At 46.9% G+C, this 12,533-nt stretch overlaps 1 protein-coding gene across 1 annotated transcript in view; it reads right to left on the bottom strand.

Moving 5' to 3' along the window:
- Positions 1-10,628, bottom strand: part of LOC138514503 (pepsin A-like) — a 45,853-nt gene extending 35,225 nt beyond the window's left edge. The window contains exons 1-4 of the mRNA XM_069629977.1: positions 10,543-10,628; positions 9,127-9,286; positions 8,010-8,127; positions 4,769-4,887 (exon numbers count right to left, since the gene is read on the bottom strand). Coding sequence (XP_069486078.1) covers positions 4,769-4,887; positions 8,010-8,127; positions 9,127-9,286; positions 10,543-10,628 — 483 coding nt within the window. The remainder of the gene's footprint in view (positions 1-4,768; positions 4,888-8,009; positions 8,128-9,126; positions 9,287-10,542) is intronic.
- Positions 10,629-12,533: the final 1,905 nt, after the last annotated feature.

Genomic DNA, 12,533 nt, shown 5'->3' with positions numbered 1-12,533 from the left:
ACCGTCTCGGGTGCTGTATACAATGGCACACTCGCTCACTCATTCACTTACAGTCTCGGGTGCTGTATACAATGGCACACTCGCTCACTCATTCACTTACTGTCTCGGTGCTGTATGCAATGGCACATTCACTCACTCATTCACTTACCTTCTTGGTGCTGTATGCAATGGCACACTAGCTCATTCATTCACTTACCGTCTCAGTGCTGTATACAATGGCACACTTGCTCACTCATTCACTTACCATCACGGGTGCTGTATACAATGACACACTCGCTCATTTATTGACTTAACGTCTCGGGTGCTGTATACAATGACAAACTCGCTCATTCATTTACTTACCATCTTGGGTGCTGTATATTTGTATTTATTTTTATTTATATAGCGCTTTAATCCAAAGCGCTTTACAAGAGGAACAAGCATAATACAACAAGCAATACATGACAAATTAATCTGCACCAGAGAACAGAACAAGGAACAATTTGCATTATTGATGAGGAAAGGTGCTGATGGAGAGGGGCTAAGTGTGGGAGGGGGCAGGAGGAGTAGGAAGAGGTAGAGTCAGTAGTGAGAGAGGAACAAAGGATGCTAGGGGGGTGAGTGGAAGAGATAAGATTTTAGAGAAGTTTGGAATGAGGGGTAGGAGGTAATAGAGCGGATGGGAAGGGGTAGGCGGTTCCAATGGAAAGGAGCGAGAAGTTGGAAGGAGCGGAAGCGGGGAGGGGCACAGGGTGGAGGAGGAGGAGAGAGAAGAAAGAGATCCGCAGAACTGAGTAAACGAGAAGGAGTATAAAAAGTGAGGAGGGAGGATAGGTAGGGAGGGGCAAGGCCATTGATGGATTTGAAGACTGGACAGAGGAAATTAAATTTAAGCTGTGAATGAAATGAGAACCAACCCAGTGAGATGAGAGAAGAGGAGGTGGAGCCGTGAGGTGAGAGAAGGCAGAGGGAGCGGATGGCAGAGTGGTAGATGGATTTGAGGGGGGAGAGGTGAGAGGAGGGGAGTTCAAAGAGTGGAGCAGTAGAAGAGTCTGGAGAAGATAAGGGAGGTGACTAAGAGTTTAGTAGCGTGAAAGGTTAGGAAAGGGAGACTCTTACGGATGTTATGGAGGTGGAAGCTGCAAGATCTGGCAGTCAGAGAAATGTGGTGAGAGAGGGAGAGGTGGGGGTCAATATGGAGACCTAGGTTGCCGGCGTGGGGAGAGAAGGGGAGTTGGGAAGGGGGGAAGAGATTAAAAGGAGGACGGGAGGGAGGAGGAAGAGTGTTGGCAGGGAAGAACAGGATTTCGGTTTTGTCAGCATTAAGAGTAAGGAAGTGAGAGGACATCCAAGATTTAATAGCAGAGAGGCAAGAGGAAAGCTTATGGTGGATGTCAGGAGAGAAGGAGGAGAAGGAGAGGAGGAGCTGGGTATCGTCAGCATAGAAATGGTGTGAGACCCCAAAGGAGGAGATAATGGGAGCTAAGAAGGAAGTGTAGAGAGAGAAGAGAAAGGGGCCAAGGACAGAACCTTGGGGAACACCATGGTTGAGGGGAAACGTAGGGGAGGTGCGGCCACCTCAGGAGACTGAAAAGGAGCGGTTAGAAAGATAGGAGGAGAACCAATTAAGTATAGAGTCTTTAAGGCCAAAAGAAGAGGGTGGTCGACAGTATCAAAGGCAGCAGAGAGGTCAAGGAGGATAATGATAGAGAAATGCTTAGAATAGCAGGCAGAAAGGAGAGAGTTGAGAACAGAGATGAGAGCAGTTTCCATGGAGTGCTGAGGGTGGAAGTCGGATTGGGTGGATGGGAGGAGAGAATGGTTGGAGATGAAGGTAGAGAGTTGAGAATAGAAAATGCGCTCAGGAAGTTTAGAAAGGAGGGGTAGAAAAGAGATGGGGTGATAGTTGGATGCAAGATGGGGATTAGCTGAAGGTTTTTTGAGAATGGGTATGATGGTAGCATGCTTGAAAGGAGTGGGGAACGAGGATGTGGATAAACAGGTGTTGAAAAAGGAGGTGAGATAGGGTATGAGGAGGGGGTAGATTTTAGGAATGAGGGAGGTAGGAAAGGGGTCAGAGGGAGAAGCAGTGGGATGAGTTTTATAAATGAGGAGGGCAACTTCAAATTGAGAGATAGGGGTGAATGAGGACATGGAAAAGGGAGGGGGAGGGAGGTGGAGGAGGAGATTAAGAAAGGGAAGAGAGGATAGTTTGGTGGAGATTAACGACTTTGTTAGAGAAGAAGGTGGCAAGATTAGAGGCAGAGAGAGGAGAGGCGATGGAGTGGTCGAGGGTATGTGGAGAGAGAAGTCAAGTTAAGGTTTGAAAGATACAGCGAGGATGGGAAGACTGAGGGTGGAGAAGGTAGGAGAAGTAAATGCGCTTAGCAGAGTTGAGACAAGAGTCGTAGAGGGAGTGATAGTAGAGGTATGCAGCTTGGTTGGAGGGTGTAGGGTGATTAAGCCAAGATTTGTTCAAGGCTCCTAAGAAGGTGGCGCATATAGGAAAGGTGAGATGAGAGCCAGGGTTGAGCAGGTCGGCGAGAAGGGCAGAAGGAGGAGAGAGGGTAGAGAAGATCAAGAGTGGAGGTGAGGGAGGAAGTTAAGGTAGAAGAAGCTTCAGTGGCTGAGAGAGAAGAGAAGTGGGAAGGGGGGGTGGAAGAGGAGCAGGAAGTGAGGAAGAGAGAAGGGTTGGAGTTACGTAGGTCACGTCGGAAGAAGGGGTGGAGGAAGGAGGGGAGTGGGAGGGAGGGAGGGAGGGAGGAAGGAAGGGTGAGGGAAAATGAGAGTAAGGAGTGGTCAAAAAGATATGTAGGTAGAGAAGATATTGGAGAAGCGGTAAAGGAGGTGGTAAAGATGAGGTCAATGGTAGAACCAGATTGGTGAGTAGGAGGAGAAGGGAGAGGAGTGTGACATGCTCACTCATTCATTCACTTACCGTTGCATGTGCTGTATACAATGACACACTAGTTCACTCATTCACTTACCATCTCGGGTGCTCTATACAATGGCACACTCGCTCACTCATTCACTTACCATCTTGGGTGCTGTATACAATGGCACACTCGCTCACTCATTCACTTACCATCTTGGGTGCTGTATACAATGGCACACTCGCTCACTCATTCACTTACCATCTTGGGTGCTGTATACAATGGCACACTAGATCACTCATTCACTTACCATCTTGGGTGCTGTATACAATGGCACACTCGCTCACTCATTCACTTACCATCTTGGGTGCTGTATACAATGGCACACTAGATCACTCATTGACTTATTGTCTCGGGTGCTGTAGACAATGACACACTAGTTCACTCATTCACTTACCGTCTCGGGTGCTCTATACAATGGCACACTCGCTCACTCATTCACTTACCATCTTGGGTGCTGTATACAATGGCACACTGGCTCATTCATTCACTTACCGTTGCGGGTGCTGCATACAATGGCACACTAGATCACTCATTGACTTATTGTCTCGTGTGCTGTAGACAATGACACACTAGTTCATTCATTCACTTACCGTTGCGGGTGCTGCATACAATGGCACACTAGATCACTCATTGACTTATTGTCTCGGGTGCTGTAGACAATGACACACTAGTTCATTCATTCACTTAACGTCTCGGGTGCTGTATACAATGGCACACTCGCCCATTCATTCACTTACCGTCTTGGGTGCTGTATACAATGGCACACTCGCTCACTCATTCACTTACCGTCTTGGCTGCTGTATACAATGGCACAGTCCCCCATTCATTCACTTACCGTCTTGGGTGCTGTATACAATGGCACACTCGCTCACTTATTCACTTACCGTCTTGGCTGCTGTATACAATGGCACAGTCCCCCATTCATTCACTTACTGTTGCAGGTGCTGTATACAATGGCACACTGGCTCATTTATTCATTTGCCGTCACGGGTGCTGTATGCAATGCCACACTCTCTCACTCATTCACTTGCCATCTCAGGTGCGGTATAAAATGGCACACTCGCTCATTCATTCACTTATCTTCTCGGGTGCTGTATACAATGGCACACTCGCTCATTCATTCACTTACCGTTGCGAGTGCTGTATACCATGGCACACTCGCTCATTCATTCACTTACCGTTGCGAGTGCTGTATACCATGGCACACTCGCTCATTCCTTCACTTACTCGCGGGTGCTGTATGCAACGGCACACTAGTTCACTCATTCACTTACCGTCTCGGGTGCTGTATAAAATGGCACTCTCCCTCATTCATTCACTTGCCGTCTCGGGTGCTGTATAAAATGGCACTCTCCCTCATTCATTCACTTGCCGTCTCGGGTGCTGTATACAATGGCACACTCTCTCATTCATTAACTTAAAACAGTCATTTCCTTAATCCAGATTTAAGTAGCGGTACAAATTAGCCGACAAGTGTTTGGAAAATAAGAAGTTAGCCACATGTACCTCATTTGTTGATTCCCAAACTACTATCTAAAAACAACATGTCATCTAGGGATGGAGGTACAGAAAAGGAAAACAAAACAAACCAAGAACCTAATAAAATACAGATGTTTAGGTCGCTCGCCTGCTTAGCATCTGGGTCTTGTCATAAATAACTTGATGTTCTTTGTAAAAAGTTGCATAACTTGACCCCAGGCTCCAGCACCGTGCACCGCAGGCAAGGATCTTTCTAGTGAACAGAGGGCCCAGAATTATTATTATTTTTTTGTGGTTGAAAACAAAAAAGCACTCCTGGGGGAATCCATCTTGTCTTGTGTGCTTGATTCGCCAGAGAGGTGGTTCATACTTACCCAGACGGTGTCGTATCCCAGGACTCCGATCATGAAGCCGGTTCCGTACTCGATGAACAGGTCCTGCTTCGTGCTCTTGAAGGTGGACGAATTCTTCGGATTGAACCTGGGGTGGCTGGCTAAACGAAAAACACAAAGACACCCACAATCAAAGATGGCACATCTTGGAACATACCAATGTCTTTGTGGGCAGATTAATACATCTGACAGGCCCATTTTCTACCAGGTCGAGTCACACAGAACCTACATGGTCTCCGGCTTAACCCTTAGCTACACGGTACCAGCTGCATTAGAGGCAGCTCTGACATAGAGGGTTTGCCAATTAGGTATCACTCTGCATGTGCGCATAATGTTGTTGGCACAACCACATCAACTGTATTATGCCAAAGCTCTCTAACATGGTACAATGGACAAGCCGGCACTATGGGAATGCAAGCAAGACAGATCAATGGGTCAGCGCACCACCTGCCTAGACAATTCTGCAATCTACTTATCAAAGGCCCACAATTTGACAGGCTGGATTCCGAGTACATATGTGTCTACAGTGTGTACAGGCAGAGATAAGTAGTAAGACCCCTGTGCCACAATTCCATACCAGGGTACATAAAGTTGCCTCGATCTGAAGTAATGGACTTGATTACTAATGTATAGATCGACCACCTGGACACTTGCACTAGTCCAATACGATGTGCTAGAACCGCCACAAGATCAAGGTTCCTGTATCAGTGAACTCATAATTAAGGGCTGCTTCTTGGTTGATGGTTGTTTTTATGTTTGTGCATATGCTGACTGCCACCAAAGTGCCTTGCCGCCCTTGCGCTGTAGGATAACCCTGACGAGGTTGCGAGGAACCTGTACCCTCCTCATTAAGGCATTTAGCCAGCGTGTTCCTGGGCAAATACCCATGTGCTAAGGCGTTTGCAAACTATGAGCGGGCCAGCTATGGTGTCTGTTGCTGCTTGGTTTCTACCCAGGTGCAGATTTGAGATGCCTGTTGGTGGTATAGAGGGAATATATTAGTGAGGAATTGAAGGCACACTCTGTAGAACCTACAATACGAAGCACACATTGCCCCTTTCTGATCACAGTGGTGAGGGCACCTGACTTTCAGGGCCAATAACCACCAGTCATGTCACTACCTGAACGCATGACGGCCATGCTGGCAAGGCAATCTGTGTCACATGAGGACCTGTACATTTACAGTGCCCTGGGGAGAAGATAGAGAGGGCAATGAAAGAAACATTTCAATACAGAAAGGCTGGAAGTGGTTTGCACAGGACTATCCATGTGGGTGTCAAAAGAGGTGCCAACACTTAGTGTAGCCAAGATTGGGTGTGTTATGCCAGGGGAATGAGGAGACAGAATGGGGCTGGTCTCATGTAAAACACTTCCAGGGGGGTTCATGGGGACACTGATATTGGCATCTTTTTAGTAGACTTGAGACAGTAAGAAGGGCTTTTCATCGTGGGCGAGTGAAGCCACAGCCGAATGTCACGCGAGCTCTGTGTTACTTATGACAGAAGGAAGCCATGACCCCAGTGCTCTGTGTCTCATGTCCATTTCTGAATGTCAGTGAAAGAACAAATGGACAAATAAAACAAACGTTAGACTGTGAGGGTGGTTATAAAGGAGTTACCAACATAAAAGCCTACGTGTCTAGGAAAGTGTCACCTCACAGAGAACTGGACTAATCTGGGGGTGCGTGAAACTGACAAGTAGAATCACCAACCACCAATGATTTCCGAAGAGCTGGGCCTTCATGAGGCATGCCTCCCCTCCCCCACACCTCCATCCCCACAACTCATAAAGGGAAGGGGACCTAATAAAAGCCGGGAAAGTGTGAAATGAGCTAAATTTTGTCCAAGGAAAGAGAGGATCATTGATGAGGATAAGAAGACCATCCGTGGAGACGAACCAGTCTTCCTCTCATCCACACCGGAAGGTGTTCAGTGGCAAGAGTCTTACCGGCCCTTGCTCTCTGTCTTTTCTTCCCCCTAAACATTGTTGAAGGGTCTAGACAGAAGAGCATACATGGGTTGGCCAGTACACCGGCTTTCTCTAGTGGCTTGGACTTTGGAGCCAAGTCAGAAAATAGCGTCTTGGACATTTCGGTCCTAAACCAATGTGTTTACTCCATTAATACCCGCTGTCACCAACTATATTGACTTCTTTTCTTGCAACTAGGTATGGTCAGACACTTCTCATATTTTGTACTTCCCTTGTTATTTGCTTGTATATGGGCAGACACCTCCCCTGTTCCCTATATCAATTTTTATTTGCTTGTCTATGGATAGACATCTCCCCTGTTCCCAACATCAATTGTTATTTGCTTGTTTATGGGCAGACACCTCCCCTGTTCCCTACATCGATTGTTATTTGCTTGTCTATGGACAGACACCTCTATTGCTCCCTACATCAATTGCTATTTGCTTGCCCATGGACAGCCACCTCCCCTGTTCCCTACATCAATTGTTATTTGCTTGTCTATGGACAGACACCTCTCATGTTCCCTATATCAATTGTTATTTGCTTGTCTATGGGCAGACACCTCCACTGTTCCCCACATCAATTGTTATTTGCTTGTCTATGGGCTGACCCCCCCCGCCCCCCCGTTCCTGCATCAGTTAGTGGCATGAATATGGGCAGACACCGCCCATATTGGCTGCTCTGCTGTCACTAGTTTGTCTATGAAGAGATCCTAGACAGATGCGTGCCATATTTTATACCTCTCAATCCGCCAGTCAGTTTATGGGCAAATGCCTCCCAGGTTTCCTACTCCATTTTCCAGTAGTTTGCCTATGCACAGACACCAACCACATTGCATTTTAATTTAGTAACCAGTTTGTGCATGGACAGACACCGGCCATTATGTCTACTTTATATATGGACAGACAAATCCCATACTGTCTACTCGGTTCTGAATTCGTATGTTTATGGACATGCACCTGTTATGTTGTCTTCTCTGGTAAGAACATGTGTGGATATGGACAAGCACATCATATATGGCCTACGCCCGCTATAATCAGCTTTGCTGTAGACAGGTGCCTCCAATATTTCTGACTCCACTTTTTACCAATTGGTTAATGAACGAAGGCCGGCCATGTTGTCACCTCTCCTTAGAACCGGTTGTTCTGTGTCCCAATGCGTTTTATTAAAGCCTCTCACACAATAAAGTTCATGGTGCTAGAAAAAGCATTATACACTGTAGAATGTGCATTATTCGCATAGGAGTGTTACTTACTGCAGGAAGGGCTGCTACAGTACACGGAAGGAACCCAGAGGTTGGAGGATCCGGTGTCAAAAATCACATTAAACTTCTGAGGGGGGGTACCAATTGATATTGTGCCGTAGTATTCCGCCTGCCGGTACAACAGAAAAAAAAGAATAGTTTAAAACCCATTTCAATACTAATTAAAAAAAAACATTCCAATCCACTGGTAGAGGGGAGTTGGGATGCCACATAAAGTAGGCCGCATTGATGTTGCGCGTGGAGCGCCACCACGGTGGCCTCTTCTGCGTCCAGCATTGAATGACTCTTTAAAGGCAAAAATTGATATCTGAATTGATCCTAGTCAGATTCCCCCTGGCCCGACATTCACCAAAGATTAAAGTACGGTGCTCGCCATGAAGACCTGTACTTGCTTCGTGGTAACGCAGAGCTCTAGAGAGTGACAGAGACTCTTCCAAAGCGTAAAGAGCACCAGTTCTCCATTCAAAAACAGCTCACCTCCTGCTACTGCCTTTGTGACCTAGCTGCCCTAGTTTGACCCCAGTATGGGGAAACTCTTTGGTATAGTACTGCCACATCAACCTAATACAGACTATATGGAGGAGTACAGGGGCAGAATTCTGACCCCTTCAAATATATTTCCCCCGTCCGAACCGTGCTGGACCTCCAGGAAAATCCTGACCACACACAAAAGGTCTGATCCTACAGGTGAGCGCTTGTTACTAATTATGGTACTTGCCCTCCAGTTAATTCTCAGCCTTTCGCTAATCGATGGAGTTGGCTCATAAGGCCGCCCTTCAGAACAATACCCCTTGGGTATCGCCTGATCCTTCAGTGCAGTATTGCCCAACAGATGGACGTCGCTGCTACAGCACGTCCTATGTAGCACTTCCCCATGAACGCTGCACCAACTCCCATTATAGGATCTCGTGCTGATTATGGCACTGGTCATCCAGTATGGCGCTGATTCATTCTTCTGTATTGACCATTAAGCCATCCACACTGTGAGGGTGAGTAAATGTCAGTCTAAACCCTCATTGTTTAACTTCTCCACTCACCACATCTTCATCTTGGCATGGAAATTAGGTCTTAATTTACAAGAGAAAAACACTAGAAAAAAGGAACTCACGTCTAGGTAATTTATGAGCGGCTCGCTGGCCACCCTGGCGGATGTAGAGAAGGTCCGATATTTGGTGGACAAGTCGTATGGGTTCCTCTTCAGGAAATCTTCAAGCAAACCCTTTTCTTGAAGGACATTCCTCAGTGGCTTCCCTTTGTGCAAAGGGATCCTGGAAGAAAAGAAACAGAATTGTCAGCACTGATTTAGTAACTTGTGATGACTTTGCCCTGTTTGCATGGCTGCCAAGCAAAGAGCCCGGCGGTTCAACCTACAAACGCGCATCTTCCCCCACAAAGGCACATTTCATGCATTTAAATGTATCTTAGATACCTGGCACTTTGAACAGTTTTTGGAAGTTATCTGAATATAAACACTAAGCGCATAGGTTAAAGTGTGTGATGTTTCCACTCAGCTGATCTTTCTGCTCTCTGGTGCCTACTTCCTAGACTCCTTCTGTACTGTCCACATTGCTCTGAACACAGGAATACCCAGTTCTTCCCTATCACCTGGTGTGTGTGCTGTGATTAGCGACTTTGCATCATTAGACAGAGTTTCCCAGAAACCTCTCTCCCGTTGACTTCAATGGATCCCAAAGCATATCTTCTTTCTGTCTGGACCATGACTCATTTTTTTGGGTGGAAGAGGCCATTTGGCCTCGCTCACTTCTTCTCTCATTTCATTTGGGGTTGGGTTGTCAGTCCCTCTGGCTTCCACTGCAGGGAATGTGTCTCCCCTTAATGTTTTACTTTGTTTGACCATGTAGCACGATTTGCTTCGAAACACTGTCTTGCTGTATAAGCGCCTTATAAATATCCAATAATTAAATAAATAAATCCCCCTTCCGCGCAATGCTGCAGGGGCACTTGGTGTCTCTCTTATTTTTTGTTACGTGAAGCATCCCATTCATGTGTGTGATGTGTACTGAGCAGGCCAGTGGACATGAAGTGTTTTTATCTTTTTCCCATTGCACCTCCATGCTAACTTTTACCACTTTCGGGACCCAGTCCACATGCCAACAGGGCATGTCCTGTTGCTGAGCAGAATGTGATGGGGCAGACCGTTCCTTATTGGACAGCATCCACCTTTTTCAAAGTTTCAAGCCCCCAGCCACCAGCCTGTGGCCCCTAGCCACAAATCTGGTTACAAGGAGAGGACCTGGAGACATTCAAAATCCTTAACCACAGGAAACAAGCATCTGAAGCCGTAGGGCCACCAGACACCGGCCGCAGGACTACTGCTGTGACCAACATTGGCCAAGCCAACCACTGTGCTATGGACCTGTGCCTTCAAATCAACTCGGAAGAACTTAACCTCCGTTCTTCTCGTGTGGACTGGTGGGATCAACCAGTCCAAAGCCCTGCTCCAAATCCGTCGCGGTTACAAGTTTGGAGTCATCACTGGGTCTACAACTGGCCAGCACCTGACTGGAGCAGGACTGCAGCTTTGCACAGGCCCATTGGAGCTTCATCTCTTGACCCTTTGCTGGCATTCTCAGAGCTCTGATTGGTCATCTCACCCCTGATTCTTCCTTCTCTCAACGCAAGGAATGGCCTGCTGGAACCCGAAATCTGGCCACGCTGTTCTCGAGGGCCTGTCAATACCATCCTAGGTCACAGCAATGTCTGCTCCCATCTGACGCTCCGGATGGGTCCTCACATGCTACTGGAACTGAATTTGTGCTATCTTCACCCCGCCCTGGTGTCTCTGCCTGAGCCTGCCCTAACCGTTCCTGGAAACCTCGAATCCGCAGCCTGTGAGCCTCCAACAGCTACGCTTATGGTGATCCTCATTGTCCTTATCGATTTCTTGGCCCAGGGGGTCTATGTCGTTGCAAGTTGGAGTCCAGGAGTGAAGATACCTTTTATATGTTTACATGCCCCTAATCCTATTGACTTTAATTGGACGTAGAACGCTTAAGTTAAAAGTGTCTTCCTTTCTGGGCCAAAGACAGTGGAGCCTAGATCAGGAGTCCTACATTCAGTCCCCTAGAGCCTAGGAACTGGTAGCCTACCCCTTCTATAGCTGGAGGACTAATTGGACCTTTGCTATAGTGACTTTTCTCAAGAACCTGCTTGATAACAACATCTGCTTGTAATAGACTGACCTATCACAAGGCTACAATTGGTCTTCTTAAGTGGTGATCTTGATACTTGAGGTATTTCTGGTCTACCTAAGGCTTGTCAAACTGTTAGAAACCTCTCCTTACACTTTTCAGCCTCTAATGCGTACATTTCTTTACTAATGATAATTTGTAATCTAAAGTGGTAGGCAGCCCATTTTGGTGTTAACAAACTGTGGTGTAAATATGTTTTATAGTGATTTAAAGTACCATGAATGTGTTGATTTAACTGATACCCGGTGTTAATCAATATTATATTTACTTACTTGTGTCGACCTGTGTTCCTTTACAGTCTTTGCTTTGCTTCACACCAAGCCTACCTCCTCCTGATTCTAAGCCCAACTGCTCAGGCACCCTATAGCAGAGAGTTTGGTCAAATACTTTAGTGCAAAACGTGTTGCACCTTTAGACTGCTCTCACAGAACCCCCCACCAGAGCAGGTTCCAAATAAACCCCCTTAACACTACCCATAGTGTGAGCATGCAGAAAACACTCCAATTAGCCTGTGCATTACCCCTATAGTGTGGCAGACATTGAGCTCATCAGTGTGTCAATAGTGTGTGTGGGTGGTAATGTTCTCAGAGCGGCAGTGTCCCTCAACTTCCTTATTCACTCCACCCAGCTCTCATTCTGTACCCTCTTCCACCTTCTGCCCAATAATTCAGTTCCTCTCTTACACTGCGCTCCCTTCTTTCCACTTCCCCTCCCTCTACTCATGTGCCCTCTTCCCTTTTCCCCTACCTTCCCACTGAATCACTTTTTATAATCACTTTTTATCCCCTGTGGGGGGGGGGGGTTCAAGGTGTGTGTGTGGGGGGGCTTTGGAGGGGATGGTGGGGGGTGTGCATGTGTAAAAGTTAACACTATTGGCTTTGTTAGTGCTTGTTCACAACACTGCACCATGTATACAAGAAATTCAATCCTGCTCTCAGTATTTGTATGATGCCTGGAACTCCATTTGGCGAGAACAGAACCACTCAGGAGCAGAGGCGTAGCCAGGATTGTCTAACGAGTGAGGCCTGAAGCGAATGTAGTCGGGCCCACCGCAGTGACAGTAACATCTGTGGGCATTTGCAGATTTTGGGCGTGCCATTTCAAATAATTGCTCAAAGCACGGAGCATACACAGATTGCTTCAGTGCCATATTATTGTCGAGTGTTTAGAGACTAAAAAAGGACTGGCCGGCGCAGAGTCAGCCGCTGAGTGCCACTGCACGTGCACAAGTGTGCAGTCTACTGAGGCCCTGGAAAGAGAATGCCTGGGTGATGAAATCCCTAAGAATAAACTGGGGCTGGAA

Source organism: Ambystoma mexicanum, chromosome 12 (genome assembly GCF_040938575.1).
Source record: "Ambystoma mexicanum isolate Mex_15411 chromosome 12, UKY_AmexF1_1, whole genome shotgun sequence".
Taxonomy (NCBI): Eukaryota; Metazoa; Chordata; class Amphibia; order Caudata; family Ambystomatidae; genus Ambystoma; species Ambystoma mexicanum.
The sequence above is the reverse complement of the archived record's forward strand: the minus strand, read 5'-3'. Positions and strand labels throughout refer to the sequence as shown.